Source organism: Oryctolagus cuniculus, chromosome 1 (assembly GCF_964237555.1).
Source record: "Oryctolagus cuniculus chromosome 1, mOryCun1.1, whole genome shotgun sequence".
NCBI classification, from domain to species: Eukaryota; Metazoa; Chordata; class Mammalia; order Lagomorpha; family Leporidae; genus Oryctolagus; species Oryctolagus cuniculus.
The window spans coordinates 203,625,318-203,646,972 of NC_091432.1; the positions used below are offsets into that span (position 1 = coordinate 203,625,318).

Here is a 21,655-nt window from a genome sequence, read left to right on the forward strand (position 1 = left end):
GGAGCAATCAGGACAGAATCCGGCGCCCTGACCAGGACTAGAACCCAGTGTGCCGGCACCGCAGGCGGAGGATCAGCCAAGTGAGCCACAGCGCCGGCCAGGGAAAAGGCAATTATAATTGGGAAAAGGCAATGGGGGGCTTCTAGGGTGCTTTTGTCTTGATGGGTATTTTTGTGTTGATGGGAACCTGGAGTTACGAACTGGAGGCAGAAATTGAACTGAGGCACTCCAATGTGAGGCACAGGCATTTTAACCCCTAGACTAAACACCCACTTGTCTTTGTGAAATTCTTAGCATCCAAATTACTTGCAAGCTTGTTTGTTTTTTTATTCTTTTGAGATTTTATTTATTTATTTTTGGTTTGTTTTGTAGTTTGTTGTTTGTTCAGCTTTATAAGCCATTGCTGGTAGGAGGGTTCGTCTGAATCTCCTAGACTGCTATTTCCAGAAATAGCAACACCTACTTGATGTTCTTTGCATAGAATTTTATCATCCTGTTCCTTCTATTTGATTTTAGAAATTATAGCTGTGCTGTCCAGTGTAGTAACTTCTGATCACATTTGACTCTTGAGCACTTAAAATGTGGCTAATTTGAATTGAGATATGCTATGAATATAAACTATATACCAGATTTCTAAGACTTACTATAAATAGAATATAAAATATTTCATTAATTTTATATTGACTATAGTTTTAAATAATATTTTAGATATATTGGGATAATAAAATATATTATTAAAATTAATTTTACCTATTTTGTTTTGTTTCTTTTGGGACTATCTGAAATTTTAAAGTTGCATATATGGCTTGTATTTGTAATTTGTATTGTACTTCTGTTGAATCGTGTTGCTGTATATTAAAATTGTTAAGAACACAATTTGTGGCCTAGGTTTGATTGCTGGCTGTACTGTTTTGTATCAGGGTAGTGGTTGGATACTTTCTTAACTTCTTGCTTTAATTTTCTCTTGCATAAAATAAGAATAATGGTAGTGTCCATTTCAAAGATATAATATGAAGATAAGATAAACGAGGTAAAACACTTATCACAATAACTTACAGTGTTGATAAAATGTAATCATAATTTATATTTTCTATGTTATGATAATTGCTATTATAGTATCAGATCTCATACTTTAATAGGAATTTTCTTTGTCTCCATTAAAATTTTCCCCTTTACCTATGGTAATAGGGCTCTTAGCTGGGTACTATAATTTGATTGGAGGCACAGATTCTGCACAAATAGCATCAGAGAGGAAGAATATATCACAAGCAAATGCTCATTAGGTTTAGTTACAGAAAATTTCTAATCCTTCTCCCAAAGAATATTGCTTAAAATATTTCTATAGACTATGTGGCAACTATAAGTAAGCTTTACAATTCTGGTCCAGAAAGGAGTCACATAGCCAGGAAATGGTGGTGTGCTGAAATGGATTAGATGATCACAAAGGCCCCCTAAAGATAATATAATTTGTACATGTTAATGCATGCATGTTGCTTATTTCAAAGATGTAGTCCAATTATCTTTATATTTTCCAGCTCATATTAAAATGTTAGGAAAGTGGACATAAGGAATGTATAAAGTCATGTTAGTACAATTTTTTTGTTTACCCAGAACATCTTACAAGATGCTTTAGGTTGTAACTAAGCTGTTTTTCTCAGAATTAATTTTAGTTTTTCAAGAGTAAAATGGATACTTTAGATCATATTAAGATACCATATAGATAGGCATTATGATTGTAGTTTAGTGGAAAGATTGCTAGATTTATAGGAATAGTTAATTTTTAACCCCTTTTACCGTTAGATAACTGCATAATTCCTGAACAAGTTTTTGTTTTGCTTTACCTACATGTAATTATGTAGAATGTAATAATATAACCCATTACTTAGAAAGTGAGGCAATTGAGAAATTAAATAAATTAACACTTTGTTTTATCTAATGAATTTGCATTAATATTTATGAAATTACATTAGGAGGAAAGAATTTTTAAAATATATGAATAGAGGTCTATAATTCTTTTAAAAATATTATCTTAGGAAGATTAGTTTTATTTAATCTTCAAGGAATATTTGAGGTTGGACATTGTGGCACAGTTTGAGTCCCAGCTTACACTGCTTCTGATCTAGCTCCCTACTAATGTGCCTGGAAAATAGCAGAATCCCTGACCCTCTTGTGGAGACCTAGATTGAGTTTCCACCTGCTAACATTGGCTTGATCTAACAGTTGCAAGCATTTGAAGAATGAATCAGTGGATGGGAGTGTTGTTTTTCTCTGTCTCTCTTAAATATTTTTAAAGAAGAAATTTACATTTAAAAATAAAGATGACTGTATACTTTGAAATCTGTACAGTATTAATTATAGCAACACATTAGCAAAAACATTATGATCAAGCCAATAGATTTTCTTTTTAAAAGAGGGAAAAATCACTTGATAAAAGTTCAACAATTTCATTCATAGGGGATTGCAGAATAAAACAGCAAAGAATGTGTGGCCATCTGATCCTGAATGCCCAATCTGGTCTGATCTCAGAAGCTAAGCAAGATCAGGTCTGCTTATTACCTGAATGGGAAGCAACAGTGAGATAACATGCAATCCTAGAAGTATGTAGGGAAGTGGGCACTCATACTTTGGTTGTCATGTGTATTGTTATAGCCTTTTGGTGGTGATCGAAGTAAAAGTGCATATTATCTTTGAAATATTCCCACTTCTGGGAATCAACCCTACAAAAAATATTATATTGGAGGTCAGCTTCATGGCACAGTGAGTTAAGCTGCCACTCACAATGCCAGTATCCTATATCAGAGTGCAGGTTCAAGTCCCAGCTAACTCCATTTCTGATCGAGTTTCCTGCCATTGCACCTGGGAAGGTAGTGGAAGATGTGGGAGATCTGGATGGAATTCCTGGCTTCTGGGTTCAGCCTCACCCAGTCTTGGTTTTTGCAGGCATTTGGGAAGTGAACAAGTAGATAGAAGTATCTCTCTCTTGCCTTCTCTCTGTTACTGAGCCTTTCAAATAATAAATAATCACAATAGCTAAGACCTGGAATCAACCTAAATACCCATCAACAGTAGAAAGAAATTATGGGATATGTACTCTATAGAATACTATACAGCGGTAAAAAAAAAAAAAAAAAAAAAAAACAGTGAAATCCGGTCATTTGCAACAAAATGGGGGAATCTGGAAAACATCATGCTGAGTGAATTGAGCCAGTCCCAAAGGGACAAATATCATATGTTCTCCCTGATCGGTAACAACTAACCAAGCACCAAAAAGGAACCTGTTGAAGTGAAATGGACACTATGAGAAACAGTGACTTGATCAGCCCTTGTCCTAACTGTTGATGTACAATTTAATACTTTATCCCTTTTAGTATTTTTTTGTTCTACTTAATACTATTGGTTGAACTCTGTAATTAACACACAATTATTCTTAGGTGTTTAAAGTGATCCCTGTTAAATATAAGAGTGGGAATAAGAGAGGGAGGAGATGTGCAATTTGGGACATGCTCAATCAGACTTGCCCCAAATGGTGGAGTTAGAAACATACCAGGGGATTCCAATACAATCCCATCAAGGTTGTATGTACCAATGCCATCTCACTAGTCCAAGTGATCAATTTCAGTTCACAATTGATCATACTGATAGGACTAAGAGTCAAAGGGATCACATAAACAAGAATAGTGTCTGCTAATACTAACTGATAGAATAAAAAAGGGAGAGAATGATCCAACATGGGAAGCGGGATACACAGCAGACTCATAGAATGGCAGATGTCCTAAACAGCACTCTGGCCTCAGAATCAGCCCTTAAGGCATTTGGATCTGGCTGAAGAGCCTATGAGAGTATTTTAGGCATGGAAAGTCAAGACACTCTGGCAAAAAAAAAAAAAAAAAAAAAAACCCTAAATGAAAGATCTCTATGAGTGAGATTGAGATCCCAGTGGAAAGAACAGGTCTTCAAAGAAGGAGGTACCTTTCTCTGAAGGGAGGAGGGAACTTCCACTTTGACTATGACTTTGTCTAAATAAGATTGAAGTCGGTGAACTCAAAAGGCTTCCATAGCCTTGGCAACTCATGACAAGAGCCTAGGGAGATTACTGACGCTGTAAACAAGAGTGTCAATTTGTTAAGTCAACAACAGGAGTCACTGTATACTTACTTCTCGTGTAGGATCTCTGTCCTTAATGTATTGTTCAATGTGAATTAGTGGTATAACTAGTACTGAAACAGTACTTTACACTTTATGTTCTGTGTGGGTGTAAATTGATGAAATCTTTACTTAATATATACTAAATTGATCTTCTGTATATAAAGATAATTGAAAATGAATCTTGATGTGAATGGAAGGGGAGAGGGAGCGGAAAATGGGAGGGTTGCGGGTGGGAGGGAAGTTATGGGGGGGCAGCCATTGTAATCCATAAACTGTACTTTGGAAATTTATATTTATTAAATAAAAGTTTACAAAAAAAGAGAATTAACAATGAAACTTGTCTTCAAACAGTACTTTATACTTTGTGTGTCTGTGTGGATGTAAACTGTTGGAATCTTTACTTAGTATAGAGTTGATCTTCTGTATATAAAGATAATTAAAAATGAAGAATCTTGATGAAGAATGGGATGGAAGTGGGAGTAGGAGGTGGGATGGTTTGGGGGTGGGAGGGCAGGTATGAGGGGAAGAACTGCTATAATCCAAAAGTTGTACCTAAGAAATATATCTTTATTTAATAAAAGCTTTCTATAAAAATATTTTTTAAAAATTAGTATATATTATAATACTAATATGTAATGGGATTTTTACACAAAGATATTTGTTTGTTATTTGTAATTACCAAAAGCTAGAAACAACATATAGGACTGTTGTTCATTGGAGGGGTGACTGATTAAATTGTACCACAACTATACTATGGAATATGGTGTTGTGGGGAGCAACTCGGACTAGACTAAGTTACTGGAATTAAGACTTATTCTATGCATCTGCTCTCCCACAATATGGCGCTGGGAGAGGAGAAAACAGCTTCTACACAGCTGCTCCAGTTCAGCCAATAAACTGTAGGACTTGCTCCTGATTGGAGGAGAGCAGCGTACTCGGCGTGTGGGCAGCCGAGTTGGGATTGGCAGAGGAGGACTATAAAGGAGGAGAGAGACGGCATGCACCAGGAACATCTAAGGGGAACACCTAAGGGGAACACCTGTGCAGCCCCCGAGAGAGCCGGCTGGTGGTGTGCCGCTCCCCTGCGGAAGTGGGGAAAGTGGCCAGGGGGAACCGCCCTTCCACGGAGGTGGAAGGGTCAGTAGCCAACCCGGGAAGAACCAGCAGCAAACCCGGGGAGGGCCGAGCAGACAAAAGAACAGCGCAGGGTCCTGTGTCGTTCCTCCACGAAGAGGGGGAGCGACATAATGGTGCCGTGACTCGGATATGAAGCCTAGGCAGGACTTAGTGTCGTTCCTCCATGAAGAGGGGGAGCGACAGGTGTGACCATTGACCAGGAGGGATCTCTATGATGAGATTGTTAAGCTGGAGTGTGAAATGAAAAATTAGATTGTTATGCAAAATGTAATCCATTTTTTTGTAAAAGAGAAAGCCTGTATATGTTAAATGTGTGTATGAGGTGTGAGAAACATGGGAGGATTGGGTTAAGAGAATTGATGGGATTGATGAGAAAATAATTATTTCTTGATATGTTTCTGTATTGTTTGATTTAGTATGAAGAGCATTTATTACTTAAATAAATACATTGTAAGGATCAGAATGTGAGTTCTGAAGATGGTGATCTTGGAGGCAGGCATTTGGCCTAGTGGTTAAGATGCTGCATCCCATATCGGAGTACCTGAATTTGATTCCCAGTTCTGGTTCATGATGCCAACCAGCACAACTAGATGAGTTTCTGCCAGCCATGTGGGAGACCTGAATTGAGTTCAGTTCAGTGAGTCGAATGCAGCTTCAGTCCCAATCCAGCATGGGTTGTTGCAAATTTTGGGGGAGTAAACAAACATTTGGGAGTGTTCTTTTCCCTCTCCCATCTTTCTTTTTTCTCTCTCTTTCTTCTTCTTTCTCTCTGTCTCTCTCTCTTTCTCCCCTCTCCCTTCTTCTTTTGCTCCACCTCCTTCCCTCAAAAATAAATAGATAATTTTTAAAAAGATAATAATTTTTTAAAGATGATGGATTTAGCTAGCCATAAACATAGACAATAGTAAAATGTTTTGCCACACTTTTCATGATAGAGAGTATGTGATCATTTCCATTTACAGCCATCATAACAAACTGCTTTTGAGAAGAAAGATACTTTATAAAAGAGTGGCATTAATGAGTCTTTTTCTTTTCTAGCAACTCCGCTCCAATATTAGGGAAATGGAGAAACTTTGTTTGAAAGTCCGAAAGGATGACCTAATACTTTTGAAGAGAATGATAGATCCAGTTAAAGAGGAAGCTGCAGCAGCAACAGCAGAATTTCTGCAACTCCATTTGGAATCTGTGGAAGAGCTTAAGAAACAATTTAGTGATGAAGAAACTTTATTACAGCCTTCTTTAACCAGATCCATGACTATTGGTGGTAATGTATTATGTTTTAAAAATATTTATTTGAGAGGCAGAGTTACAGACAGAGAGGGAGAGACAGAGAAGAGGTCTTTTCATCTGATGGTTCACTCCCCCAATGGCTGCAACAGCCAGAGCTGGGCCCATCCGAAGCCAGGAGCTTCTTTGGGGTCTCCCACGTGGGTACAGGAGTCCAAGCACTCTTCAGGCAGAAGCTGAACCTATGCCACAGCACCAGCCCAAGTAATGTATTATTTTAAGTGTTGTTCTTGATCATAGTAATGTAGTTAATTAAAGCTCACCTCCTTGTATAGATATTGCAGATTATCTATAGGTCTCTGGGGATTACCTGCTATCCAAATATGCTGAACCCATGGACTCTGAATGTGGCAGAAGATATATACCCTAGAAGTTTTGCAGGATAAAATTTTCAAGGCTGTACTTATAGGGAGCAGAGCTTCAGGCCTTCAAATACCTATTTGTTTATGTATTGAAATTTTTTTAAATCTTTCCTAAAGAGAAAGTTGTCTTTGTCTGAAGAGTACTTTTTACTCCTCCCTGTGTGGAGCTGCTAAGGCATGCTTTTTCTTTTAAACATTCTGGTATTCTTAGGGAATATTAGATTAATCGCCCAGCTCAGTTGTCTGAATTTAACTGACAGCATTTAAAAAAAAATTTGCAGTGAGGGTCATGCCATCAGTTCTGTGAAGTAATATTCCACAAAACAGCCTTGTAAAACTTGTCATTATAACTTTTCTGAAGATGTCATCAACAATTGTCAACTACACTATAATAAGGTCTTTTTTTATTTTATTATTTTTATTTATTTATTTATTTATTTGACAGGCAGAGTGGACAGTGAGAGAGAGAAACAGAGAGAAAGATCTTCTTTGCCATTGGTTCACCCTCCAATGACCGCCACAGCCGGCACGCTGCGGCTGGCGCACCGCACTGATCCGATGGCAGGAGCCAGGTACTTATCCTGGTCTCTCATGCGGGTGCAGGGCCCAAGTACTTGGGCCATCCTCCACTGCACTCCCTGGCCACAGCAGAGAGCTGGCCTGGAAGAGGGGCAACCGGGACAGAATCCGGTGCCCCGACCGGGACTAGAACCTGGTGTGCCGGCGCCGCAAGGTGGAGGATTATCCTAGTGAGCCGCGGTGCCGGCCATAAGGTCTTTTTTTTTTTAAAGATTTATTTATTTATTTGAAAGTCAGAGTTAAACAAAGAGAAGGATAGACAGAGAGAGAGAGAGAGAGAGAGAGAGGTCTTCCATCTGCTGGCTCACCCCCCAGTTGGCCACAATAGCCAGAGTTGTGCCAATCCAAAGCTAGGAGCCAGGAGGTTCTTCCGGGTCTCCCATGTAGGTACAGGGGCCCAAAGAATTGGACCATCTTCTACTGCTTTTACAGGCCACAGAAGAGAACTGGATCGGAAGTGGAGTAGCCAGGAATCGAACCGGTGTCCATATGGGATGCCAGGACTGGAGGTGGTGGCCTTACCTGCTACGCCACAGCACCGGTCCCTAATAAGGTCTTTAACCCTGAAAAATTCTTGCCTTAATACACAATAATACTTAAAAGTAGTTGGCCTTTTGTATCTTATGGGTATTAAATAGAGTAATTGGTACACTACTTGATAATAATAATAATAAAGCACACTACTTGAGTAATAATAATACCAACAATTAATTATTAGTAATTGATTAAATAGTAATTAATATTTATTAATTGATAAATATTAATAATATAAATAATTGATAATAAAGTACACTTCTTAAATAGAATAATTGGTACACTACTTGATAATAATAATAAAGTACACTATTGAGTAGTGTACTTTAGAAAGCTGAAAGCTAAAATTTTCATGACCAAATTAAATTTTTTAATTATTCCATCTTTATTTTATAATTGCTGCCCTTGTTTTCTTTTCTTTTCCCTTCCTTCCTTCCTTCCTTCCTTCCTTCCTTCCTTCCTTCCTTCCTTCCCCCCCTCCCCACTTCCTCCTCCCTTTCCCATTCCCGGTCCCATTCTCCAGTAAGAATCATTTTCAATTAACTTTATACATAGAAGACCAACTCTATACTAAATAAAAATTTCAAGAATTTGCACAAACACAAAAACATACACAAATTTATAAAAAAACTATTTGAGAACAACTTTTACAGTTAATTCTCATAGTACAAATCATTGAGGACAGAGGTCCTGCATAGGGAGTAAGTGCAGTGACTCCTGTTGTTAATTTAACAGTTAACACTCTTATGTATGACATCAGTGATTACCTGAGGCTTTTGACTTGAGCTTCCAAGGCTATGGAGGCCTTTTTTTTTTTTTTTTTTTTGACAGGCAGAGTGGACAGTGAGACAGAGACAGAGAGAAAGGTCTTCCTTTTCCATTGGTTCACCCCTCAATGGCCGCTGCGGCCGGCGCACCACACTGATCTGAAGCCAGGAGCCAGGTACTTATCCTGGTCTCCCATGCGGGTACAGGGCCCAAGCACCTGGGCCATCCTCCACTGCACTCCTGGGCCACAGCAGAGAGCTGGACTGGAAGAGGAGCAACCGGGACAGAATCTGGTGCCCCAACCAGGACTAGAACCCAGGGTGCCAGCACCACAGGCAGAGGATTAGCCTATTGAGCCACGGCGTCAGCCTGTGGAAGCCTTTTGAGTACACAATCTCCATCAGTATTTAGATAAGGCCTTAAGCAAAGTGGAAGTTCTTTCCTCCATTCAGATAAAAGTACCTGCTTCTTTGATGGCACTGTCTTTCCCCTGGGTCTCCACAGAGAATCTTCACGTAGGACATTTTTCCATGCCTGAAGTGCACTCATGGGCTTTTCAGCCAGACCATAATGCCTTTTTTTTTTTTTTTTTGACAGGCAGAGTTAGACAGAGAGAGAGAGGGAGGGAGAGATAAAGGTCTTCCTTCTGTTGGTTCATCCCCTAAATGGCTGCTAAGGCCAGCGCACTGTGCCGATCCAAAGCCAGGAGCCAGGTGCTTCCTCCTGGTCTCCCATGTAGGTACAGGGCCCAAGGACTTGGGCCATCCTCCACTGCCTTCCCGGGCCACAGCAGAGAGCTGGACTGGAAGAGGAGCAACCGGGACAGAATCTGGTGCCCCGACTGGCACTAGAACCCAGAGTGCCAGCGCCGCAGGCGGAGGATTAGCCTAGTGAGCTGTGGCACCGGCCTACCATAATGCCTTAAGGGCAGATTCTGAGGTTAGAGTGCTATTTAGAGCAATTGTCATTCTGAGTATGCTGTGTGGACTGCTTCTCATGTTGGAACATTCTCTCCTTTTTAATTCTATCCATTGTTGTTACCAGACACTTGATCTTATTTATATGATCCCTTTAAAACTTAATCCTATCTATATGATCAATTAAACACTTAATATGACCACTTTAACACTTAAGATGGCATTATTACCACCCAGCTTAATGAGATTTGGAGTCCCATGGCAAGTTTTTAGGTATACCCTTAGAAGTAAGTCCATAGGATGGCTGGCGCCGCGGCTCACTAGGCTAATTCTCCACCTTGCGGCACCAGCACCCCAGGTTCTGGTCCTGGTTGGGGTGCTGGATTCTGTCCCAGTTGCTCCTCTTCCAGTCCAGCTCTCTGCTGTGGCCTGGGAAGGCAGTGGAGGATGGCCCAAGTCCTTGGGCCCTGCACCCGCGTGGGAGACCAGGAGGAAGCACCTGGCTCCTGGCTTCGGATCAGCGAAGTGCGCCAGCCGCAGCAGTCATTGAGGGGTGAACCAACGGAAAAAGGACGACCTTTCTCTCTCTCTCTCTCTCTCTCTCTCTCTCACTGTCCACTCTGCCTGTTAAAAAAAAAAAAAAAGAAAGGAAAGAAAGAAAAAGAAGTCCATAGGAATATATGCGGAACTCTACATCTTTACAGTTACAAACTTCCTCTTTCCTCTCTTATTGTCATTCTTATTTCTTACTGTGATCTATTTTCAATTGACTTTACACACATATGATTAATTCTAGGTTAAGTAAAGAGTTCAACCAATGGTATTAAGAAGAAAACAAGGCCGATGCCACAGCTCACTAGGCTAATCCTCCGCCTTGTGGTGCCGAAACACCGGGTTCTAGTCCTGGTCAGGGCACCGGATTCTGTCCCGGTTGCCCCTCTTCCAGGCCAGCTCTCTGCTGTGGCCCAGGAGTGCATTGGAGGATGGCCCAGGTGCTTGGGCCCTGCACCCACATGGGAGACCGGGAGAGGCGCCTGGTTCCCAGCTTCGGATCAGCGCGGTGTGCCAGCTGTAGCGGCCATTGGAGGGTGAACCAACGGTAAAGGAGGACCTTTCTCTCTCTCTCTCTCTCTCTCTCTCTCTCACTGTCCACTCTGCCTGTCAAAAAAAAAAAAAAAAAAGAAGAAGAAGAAAACAAAACAAAACCAACTGTTCATCAACAGGCAAAACAGGGCAGGAGAACATATGGTATTTTTCCCTTTGGGATTGGCTTATTTCACTAAGTATGATGTTTTGCAGATTCAAACATTTTATTGCGAATGACAGGATTTCATTTTTTTTCCACTGTGTTGTATTCCATGGTGTACCTATCCCATAATTTCTTTATCTAGTCTTCAGCTGATGGGCATTTAATTTGATTCCATGTCTTAGCTATTGTTAATTGAGCTGCAGTAAACACAGGGGTTCAGATAACTCTTTTATTTGCTGATTTCATTTCCCTTGGGTAAATTCCCAGTAGTGGGATGGCTTGGTCATAAAGTAGGACTATATTCAGATATTTGAGTTATCTCCAAACTGTCTTCCATAGTGGTTTTACCAGCATACATTCCTACCAACAGTGGATTAGGGCACCTTTCCCCCAACATTCTCACCAGCATTTGTTGTTTGTTTACTTCTGTATGAAAGCCACTCTAACTGGGTGAGGTAAAGCCTTATTGTGGTTTTGATTTGCATTTCCCTGACGGCTAGTGATCCTGAGCATTTTTTCATGTGTCTGTTGGCCATTTGGATTTCCTCTTTGGAAAAATGTTTGTTTAAGTCCTTTGCCATTTTTTTTTCTTGTTTTTTTTTTTTTTTTTTTTTTTTTTTTTTTTTTTTTTAAGATTTATTTATTTACTTGAAAGCCAGAGTTACACAGAGAGAGGAGAGGCAGAGAGAGAGAGAGATGTGGGGAGCAACTGAAACTAGACTAAGTTACTGGAATTAAGACTTATTCTATGCATCTGCTCTCCCACAATATGGCGCTGGGGAGGAGTAAACTTCTACGCAGCTGCCTCTCGCCAATTTGACTGATGAGCTGCAGGAGCTGATCCTGCTCCTGATTGGAGGAGAGCAGCGTGCTCGACGTGTGGGTAGCAGAGTTGGGATTGGTGGAAGAGGACTATAAAGGAGGAGAGAGACAACATGCACCAGGAACATCTGAAGGAACACCTGAGCAGCCCCCGAGAGAGCCGGCCGGCGGTGTGCCGCTCCTCCGCGGAAGCGGGGAAAGTGGCAGGGGGGGCCGCCCCTCCACGGAGGTGGAGGGGTCGGCAGCCAACCCGGGAAGGACCAGCAGCAAACCCGGGAAGGGCCGAGCAGACAAAAGAACAGCACAGGGTCCTGTGTTGTTCCTCCGCGAATGGGGGAGCGACAAGAGAGGTCTTCCATCTGCTGTTTTACTCTCCAATTGGTCGCAATGGTTGGAGCTGTGCTAATCCATACCTGTGATCCAGGAGCTTCTTCTGGGTCTCCCACGTGGGTGCAAGGGTTTAAGGACTTGGGCCATCTTCTACTGCTTTCCCAGGCCATAGCAGAGACCTGGCTCAGAAGTGGAGCTGCTGGAACTCGAACTGGTGCCCCTATAGGATGCCAGCACTGAAGGTGGCGGCTTTACCCATTATGCCACAGCACCAGCCCTGAATCCTTTGCCATTTCTTAACAGGGTTATTTGTTTTGTTGTTGTGGAGTTTCTAAATCTCTTTATTTATTCTGGTTATTAATCCCTTATCGGTTTCATAGTTTGCAAATAGTTTTTCCCATTCTATCTCTTGCCCCTTCACTTTCCTTATTGTTTCTTTTGTGGTACAGAAGCTTCTCAATTTGATGTAATCCCATTTGTGAATTTTCACTTTGATTGCCTGTGCCTCTGGGTCTTTTCCAGGAAGTCTTTGCCTGTGCCAATGTCTTGCAGAGTTCCCCCAATGCTCTCTAATAATTTGATGGTATCAGGTCATAGATGTAGGTCTTTAATCCATTTTTAATGGATTTTAGTGTAAGATGTAAGGTAGGAATCCTGCTTCCTACTTTTGCGTGAGGAAATCCGATTTTCCCAGCACCATTTGTTGAAGAAACTGCCCTTGTTCCAGGGATTGATTTTAGCTCCTTGATAGAATGTAAGTTGGTTTTAGATGCTTGAATTGATTTCTGGTGTTTCTATTCTGTTCCATTGGTCTGTCCATCTGTTTTTGTACCAGTACCAGGCTGTTTTGATTATAACTGCCTTGTAGTATGTCTTGAAATTTGGTATTGTGATGCTGGCTTTGTGTTTGTTGTGTAAGGTTGCTTTAGCCATTCGAGGTCTCCTGTGTTGCCATATGACTTTCAGCATCATATTTTCTATATCTGAGAAGAATGTCTTTGGTATTTTGATTTTCATGCATTGAATCTATAAATTGCTTTCAGAAGAATGGACGTTTTGATGATATTGATTCTTCCAATCCATGAACATGGAAAATTTTTCCACTTCATTTTTTTTGTATCTTCCTCTATTTCTTTCTTTAACGTTTTGTAATTCTTACATCATAGAGATCTTTGACATCCTTGGTTAAATTTATTCCAATGTGTTTGATTCTTTTTGTAACTATTGTAAATGGGATTTATCTTAGAAGTTCTTTTTCAGCCGTAGCATTGCTGTGTATACAAAGGCTATTGTTTTTTGTGTATTGATTTTATGTCCTGTGACTTTACCAAATTCTTCTATGAGTTCCAAAAATCTCTTGGTGGATACTTTTGAATCCCCTATATATGGAATCATGTCATCTACAAATAAAGATAGTTTGACTTCCTCTTTCCCAATTTGAATCCCTTTGATTTCTTTTTCTTGCCTAATGACTCTGGCTAAAAATTCCAGGAATATATTGAATGTCAATGGTGAGAGTGGACATCTTTTTCAGGTTCCAGATCTCAGAGGGAATGCTTCCAACTTTTCGCCATTCAATAGGATGCTGGCCATGGGTTTGTCATAAATTGTCTTGATTGTGTTGAGGAATGTTTCTTCTATACCAAGGTTACTTAGAGTTTTCATCATGAAAGGGTGTTGTATTTTATCAAATGCTTTCTCTCAATCTATTGAGATAAATATATGGTTTTTGTTCTGCAGTTTGTTAATGTGATGTATCACATTGATTGATTTGCAAGTCTTGAACCATTCCTGCATACCAGGGATAAATCCCATTTGGTCCAGGTGAATGATCTTTGTGAAGTGTTGTTGGATTCGATTGTTCAGAATTTTGTGGAGGATTTTTTTGTCTATGTTCATCAGGGAATTTGTGCTGTAGTTCTCTTTTTCTGTTGGGTCTTTTATGGGTTTAGGAATTAAGGTGATACTGGATTCATAGAAAGAATTTGGGAGGATTCCCTCCCTTTCAATTGTTTTGAATAAGTTGAAAGGATTTGGAGTTATTTCTTCTTTAAACATCTGTTAGAATTCAGCATTGAAGCCATCCGGTCCTGGGCTTTTTTTTTGTTGTTGGGAGAGTCTTTATTACTGATTCAGTTTCTTTCTTGGTAATGAGTCTGTTCAGGTTTTCTGTGTCTTCAGGGCTCAATTTAGGTAGGTTGTATGTATCCAAGAACCTATCCATTTATGCTAGATTTCCCAGTTTGTTGGCATGCAGCATTTTGTAGTAGTTTCTGATGATTCTTTTTATTTCTATGGTGTCTGTTGTTACATTTCCTTTTTCATCTATAATTTTATTGATTTGGGTCTTCTCTCTCCTATTTTTTGTTAGTTGGGCCAATGGTGTGTCAATTTTGTTTATTTTTTCAAAAAACGAGCTCTTCATTTTGCTGATCTGTTGTATTGTTTTTTTGGTTTCAATTTTGTTGATTTCTTCTCTAATTTTAATTATTTCTTTCTCCTACTAGTTTTGGGTTTGGTTTGCTGTTGTTTTTCTAGATCCTTGAGATGCATTGATAGCTCATTTATTTAGTGGCTTTTCAATTTCTTAATGTAGGCATCAATTGCTATAAACTTTCCTCTTAACACTGCTTTTGCTTTATCCCATAAGTTTTGATATGTTGTATTGTCATCTTCATTTTGTTTCCAGAAATTTTTTGATTTATTTTTTGATTTCTTCTATGACCCATTGTTCATTCAGGAGCATGTTGTTCAGTCTCCATGTGTTTGCATATGTTCTATAGATTCCTGGGTTGCTGATTTCCAGCTTCATTGCATTGTGGTCTGAGAAGATGGGTGGTATGATTTTGATTTTTTTTAATTTGCTGAGATTTGCTTTATGGCCTAGCATGTGGTCAATCCTAGAAAAGGTTCTGTGCACTAGTGAGAAGAATGTGTACTCTGCAACTATATGATGAAAAGTTCTGTAGATATCTGTTAGGTCCATTTGGTCTATAGTGTTGGTTAACTCTGTTGTTTCCTTGCTGATTTTCTGTCTGGTCAATCTGTCCATTGCTGAAAGCGGGCTATTGAAATCCCCCATTATTATTGTATTTGAGTCTGTGTCTCCCTTTAGATCTCTTAACATTTCTTTTAAATAGCCAGGTGCCCTGTAATTAGGTGCATATACTATTTATAATAGTCACATCTTCCTGTTGAATTGACCCTTTAATCATTATTTATTGTCCTTCTTTGTCTCCTTTAATAGTTTTTGTGTTAAAGTCTATTTTGTCTGATATTAGGTTGGCTATATCAGCTCTTTTTTGTTTTTTTTTGCTAGAATGGATTATCTTTTTCCATCCTTTCACTTTTAGTGTGCATGCATCTTTGTTGGTAAGGTATGTTTCTTGTAGGCAACAAACATATGGGTTTTCTTTTTTAATCCATTCAGCCAATCTGTGTCTTTTAACTTGGGAGTTGAGAACATTTATATTTAGGGTGACTTTGTTAAGTACTGACTTTGCCCTGCCTTGTCTCCATAAATAGTCCTAATTTTGTACTTTGGGTTTCATTTGTACTTTTACTGGGTCATTTTCTGCATTTATCTTCTTTTGTAGTGATATACCTGTTTCTGTGTGTAGCACATCCTTGAACATCTTTTGTAGGGTTGAGTAAGTAATTACAAATTTTTTGAATTTCTGTTTGTTGTTGGAAGATCTTTATTTCTCCTTCATTTATAAATGAGAGCTTTACAGGGTACAGTATTCTGGGTTGACAGTTTTTTTCTCTTAAGTCTTAGAATATATTTCACCATTCTTTCCTTGCCTGTAGGGTTTCTGATGAAAAGTCTCAAAGTAAGTCTGATTGGGTTTCCTCTGATTGTAATTTGGGTTTCTTTTGTGCACATTTTAAGGTCTTTTCTTTATGTTACACTGTGGAGAGTTTTACTACAATGTGTCATGGTGAAGATCTTTTCTGGTTGTGTCTATTGTGAGTTCTTTGTACTTTCTGTGCTTGGATGTCCCTTTCTTTCTCCAGATTGGCGAAGTTTTCTGTTATTATTTCATTAAGAAGGTCTTCTAATCCTTTCTCTCTTTAAATGCCTTCTGGAACTCCTAGGATCTATATGTTGGGTCATTTGATAGTGTCTTGTATATCTCTAACCATGTTTTTTAGTTTTCTAGTTTCTTCCTTTTTTTTTTTTTTTTTTTTTGACCTGACTAGTATTTCCAGAAATTTGTCTTCTAGTTCTGATATTCTTTCTTCTGTCTCACCTATTCTCTTGCTAAGGCTTTCTACTGCATTTTTTATTTGATCTATTGAGTTCTTCATTTCTAATATTTCATTCTGACTTCTCCTTAACATCTCAGTTTCTTGGGAGAAATTTTCATTTAGATTGTGAATTTGCTTCTGATTGTTTCTCGGTAATCTGATGATTAATTTTCTGAATTCCATTTCTGGTATATCCTCTGTCTCTTCATGCTCACCTTCTGTTATTGAAGAATTGTAACGTTCCTTTAGGTGGCTCATATCATCTTCCTTATTCTTATTTAGGATTTTTCTTATGTTTTTCAGCACTTGTGTATTTTTTTCTTTTTGTTGTCTGGTTGCTTTTCTCTTTAATTTGTGTCTTTCTGATTTAGTGGGATGTCTGTACTTTAAATGAATTCCAAGAGGTGTGTGCTACATGTGACTTGGGTGCTCCATTCAGTATTCCAGGGTGGAAAAGGTATCAAAGTCCCGGTGGGGCTTTGTATCTTTCCTCTGGTTTTTTGGTTAGAGGGTGTTGTTCATTTCTATAGATGCAACCTGCCCTTTTCCTCACAGTTGTGGGATGCCCCAGTGTTAGTCTTTGGTTTGATCAGGGTTATATCGCCTTGCTTAACAAACTGCACTTCTAATCTGTAGAGATTTTCTTGTGGCAAGGTTTCCCTCTGTTATGAGCTGCTCTGTGTCTGTGCATTGCAGTCAGAGGCATGGAACCCCACCTACTGGAGCCCAGCTCATTTCTCAATTCCGGTGGAGGCAGGCACAAGTTCTGATACATGGAGCCCCTCCTACTGGGGCCCAGTCTGCTACTCAATGGTGGATGGAACAGGCTTGAGTTTTCAATAACCAGGACTTGTCCTTGTTGTACGGCTTTCATGGTGGGGAAGAAATTATTCTGAAATGTTGTGGTCCTTGTTTCTGGGTGGGTAGTATGGTGAGGTAGCCCCTGCAATTGATGGGCATGTGCGTGGGAGGAAAAGGCAGCAGTTGTGGTGGAATGAGGTGAAAAGGTCATATCAAGATGGCTGCTGAGGTGAAAAGGTCATGCCAAGATGGCCACTGACAACAGAAACTGCCTGCCAACAGGCCGTGATTGGATGGCTTTGGAAACCACATGACAACAGAGGAAACCACACTACAACAGAGCCTGACTGACAGCAGGCCGTGATTGGATGGCTTCAGAAACTGCCTGGCAACAAGAGCCTGACTGGCAACAGGCTGTGATTGGATGGCTTTGGAAACTGCCTGGCAACAGGCTGTGATTGGTTGGGGCATAGACCGCCCCTTGACCAGATTGGCTGGTCTTGACTATATAAGCTGTTGTACTAACTGAAACAAATGAGTCTCTGGGCTGCTTGCCTCAAGCCTGCTTTCACCCAACTCCCGGGGTCTGTGTGGTGATTCTGCGCCTCTTGCCCCCACCATGCTCCTCCTCTCAGAAACAATCCACTGCAACATTGTTGAGAAATCAACTGCAACAAGCAGTCTCCTGTTCACACTCAAAGATGTAAACAAGATGGCTTCTCCCAGACAGCTGCAGGTCCAGGTGGGGAGAGATGGAGGAGGGAGATTGGCAGGGGGATGCCCAACCTCTCTGATTTGTTCCCCTATACCTTCTGTTTTTTCCGGAATGGAACTTAAAAAGCAGTTCAGCAAGCTCTACCTTCTGCTGCTATTTGCTGCTCTGTGGACCTGCAATTGCCTGACTTACCTGGTCTGCTGAGGCGCCAGCCTCTCCTATCCACGCCTCCACCACTTCCCTTTCTTATTTGCTCTTTCAGCGTGGACCTGTCCAGTCTCTGTTGGTCTCCTGGGCTTCCCATCATGAATTTCTTACAGCTCTATCTCCAGCATGTATCTTGTCTGCTTTTTAACTACCTATTTTGCCCATGTGACTTGGATCGTCTTGTTGCTATACTGCCATCTTGGCACCCCCTTAGCAAATCTATTACTTCTCTTTTATTTTTAATTTATCCTCTCTTACTGCATTTCATGTATGATTTTATTCTACCTTTAATCATTATTAGAATTTTTTTGCAGATTTATTTATTTATTTGAAAGGCAGAATTAGAGATAGAGAGAGAGAATCTTCTGTCTGCTGGTTTACTCCCCAAATGGCCAAAATATCCAGACCTGGGTCAGTAGCCTGGAATTCCATCTGGGTCTCCCACATGGGTGACAGGGGCCCGAGTACTAGGGCCATCATCCACTGCTTTCCCAGGTGCATAGTAGGGAGCTGGATCACAGGTGGTGGCTTAACTCACTACACCACAACACTGGGGCCTCTAGAATAGAATCTTATTGAAGCTACAGCTGCCTAATTTTTCTCTTTTTATTTATCCATGGTATACCTACTATACTTCCTCTCCCAAAGGCAGATAATTTCTAATTTTATATTTTCAGTGGCAATGATCTAATAATTAACAAAGAAATTAAAAATAGTAGTGTAAGAAACATTTATATCACCATCCAGAGTTTCTGGGTAATCTTGCTTTTTTTATATACTTAGTACCTAGTACAATGCTTGGCTCATAGTGTACCATTCATATATATTTTATAAATATGAATACATAAATAGATTTATAGAGACAATTTTGTAATTTCAGCTGTGCTGCAGTCACTTCATTTTGTGGATAACTAGTTCCTGAAGTATCTCGGGGAGAAAATGTTAGCACTCAATCTTTGCTTAACGAGTATTTGGAAATAATGTTTTTTGATAGTTTGTAGTTACTGTTTCCATTACTCTGTCATCTATGCTTGTCACCACTGTATTGGTGAGGTTGAAGTCTTTTCTCTTACTTAATGTGAATTGTTGCTTTATGTGTGTATGTAGAGAATCTGGGCTACCTATTCCATGTAATGAAGAGGGTGTCTTATGTACCCAGACATTTTGACGGCTGTGATGCCAATAGTAAGAGTGAATAAGCTGGAAGTCTTGGAAGTGTAGTAGGCTTCAGTCTCTTCCCATTCACCAGCAGTTCCCTATCAAGCACAAAAATTGACTTCTATTAGAGAGTTACCTCAAAGTATGACAATATTCTAATAATTGCTTTAATTTGCATTTTATTATTGCATTATTTGTGTTTCTACCAGGAGAACTGTATATGTTCAACACACTTGGTTTCTGTGCCATTAGAGGAATTGGCTGAATACTAGAAGAAGGCAGTTTAGTGTACTGTTTACAGGCAAGTAACTGTCGCCACAGGAAGCTAACTGGTTTAAAAAAAATTTTGGCAGAATTAAAAAAAAAAAAAGGTTGGGAGAATTTGAGGAAGCATGTGTATAGAAAAAAATGAAAAAGACCTGGCAAAGGCAGAAGATGAGGGAGAAGAAGTAACAGGTAAAATGCATTTTTCCACTTGGTTTTCAAACTTCTTAGTTCATGGAAAACCAAGTAGGCTAAGGACCTAATTACTTGCCACTGGGAGAAAACTAAAAAATTAACTCTCTGAAACTAATAGTGATTTGATTAATATAGTCATTCCATTTATAAAGTCACACACCTGAGTTTTAGCTAAATATAATTGGGAGAGGCCGGCACCACGGCTCACTAGGCTAATCCTCCACCTGCGGTGCCGGCATCCCGGGTTCTAGTCCCGGTCAGGGCGCCGGATTCTGTCCCAGTTGCTCCTCTTCCAGTCCAGCTCTCTGCTGTGGCCCGGGAAGGCAGTGGAGGATGGCCCAAGTCCTTGGGCCCTGCACCCGCATGGGAGACCAGGAGAAGCACCTGGCTCCTGGCTTCGGATTGGCGCAGTGCACTGACGCAGTGCATCAGCTGTAGCGGCCATTTGGGAAGTGAACCAACTGAAGGAAGACCTTTCTCGCTGTCTCTCTCTCTCACTAACTCTGCCTGTCCAAAAAAAATAAAATAAAATAGATAATTGAGAGAATGAGAAAGGAGAGAAATAATTAAAAGAAAGCAAGTGATTAATTTTCAATAAGACTTTAGTAGTTGAGTCAGAATTGGCTTTGCTTCTTATGTGGTCTTCTAACTGTAGACTTTTATGTCATTCTGCATGTTTTAATACTGTTCTCTCTGTTTTTTCCTTATTTTTGCTTTGGATACTCATTATAGTAGTGGTAGCCTATATAGAAAACCCTATATAGTATTTTATTAGCATAGAAGTTAAGTGTCTTCTAAATAATTTTTCTTTTACAAAGTTAATGATTCTAAATAAATTGGCTGAGTACATCAGCAAAGATTTGAGAGCAATGTTGCCATATTTCCATGAGTGAGATCAAAAATATGAAAATAGTTTTTAATTTATAAATAGAAATAACATATAGAATGGTATGTTTTATATCCTTTGGAGAATGAAAGAATGTGCAGATTCTGAGTTCCGAAAGCAAATCTTCTCTGCCAATCTTGCTTGATCTGAGAAATTCCCTTTGGTGTCACTGTGTATCTAGTTTCATCTTTAGCATATTGTTTCCCACCAAGACAAGTAATGAGCCTACAAATCCAACTTGTATTTAGAAAGGTGATTCAAGTCATACAGAGGGACTCAGTGCTTCTCTCAGTGTTTTGTCTGTCTTTACTTGCGATCCAGGACACACACTTCAGAAGGACAGTAGAACAGAATATTATCACATTTCAAACAAACATTCACAAAATAGTTCAATCTTAAAACTTCTGGGGATCTTCATACTATCACATTGAATTTGATTAAATGTTAAATTAATCACAGGTAATGTACAGGTACTGAATAGTTTTGTGAATAAGTAGATGATTTTGTATATTGTTCAGGTGATGTGTTTCTTATAAGAGGTTTTGATTTTCTTAGAAGTCTTCCTTTGAAGCTAAGTTAAGCCATGACTTAGAAGTTGTTTTATTTTGAAAGATAGTCTTTTGTGGATGATTGGTAAATTAATTTCACCATTTTTAAGCTATCAGAACTTGAAAATTTTTAGTGAATGCTTTTGAAATAGGTTTTTAACAGCAGTTTTATTAATTTATCATTCAAAGTTTATTTATCATTGCAGTTCATGAAGTATGGAAAAAGGGAGAGAGAATATTTGTATATATAGATATAGGAAGGAAAAGCTTTAAATCTGTTATTTATTTAGCTTATTTCTTCTACTAAAGTGAATCAGCTCTACTAATGTTTATTTGAATTTTTAGCCAATAATAATGTTATAAAACCAATTCTGGAATTTGAACTCAGTGGTGATGGTGTATAGTCTACTTGCCCTAAAACTGAAATTATTATGTCTAATGAAACAATTACAATTTTTTACTTCTGTAGACAGGCTAAAGTTCTTCAGCCTGCTTTCCT

The 21,655-nt window shown here is 39.4% G+C and overlaps 1 protein-coding gene across 2 annotated transcripts in view; it reads left to right on the forward strand.

Moving 5' to 3' along the window:
- Nucleotides 1–21,655, forward strand: part of STX17 (syntaxin 17) — a 96,545-nt gene that overhangs the window by 51,153 nt on the left and 23,737 nt on the right. For both annotated transcript variants that reach the window (XR_007923542.2, XM_002707946.5), the window contains exon 4: nt 6,322–6,547. Coding sequence is in view for 1 of the 2 variants with exons in the window: in XM_002707946.5 (XP_002707992.3) it covers nt 6,322–6,547 (226 nt within the window). In the remaining variant the exon portion in view is untranslated. The remainder of the gene's footprint in view (nt 1–6,321; nt 6,548–21,655) is intronic.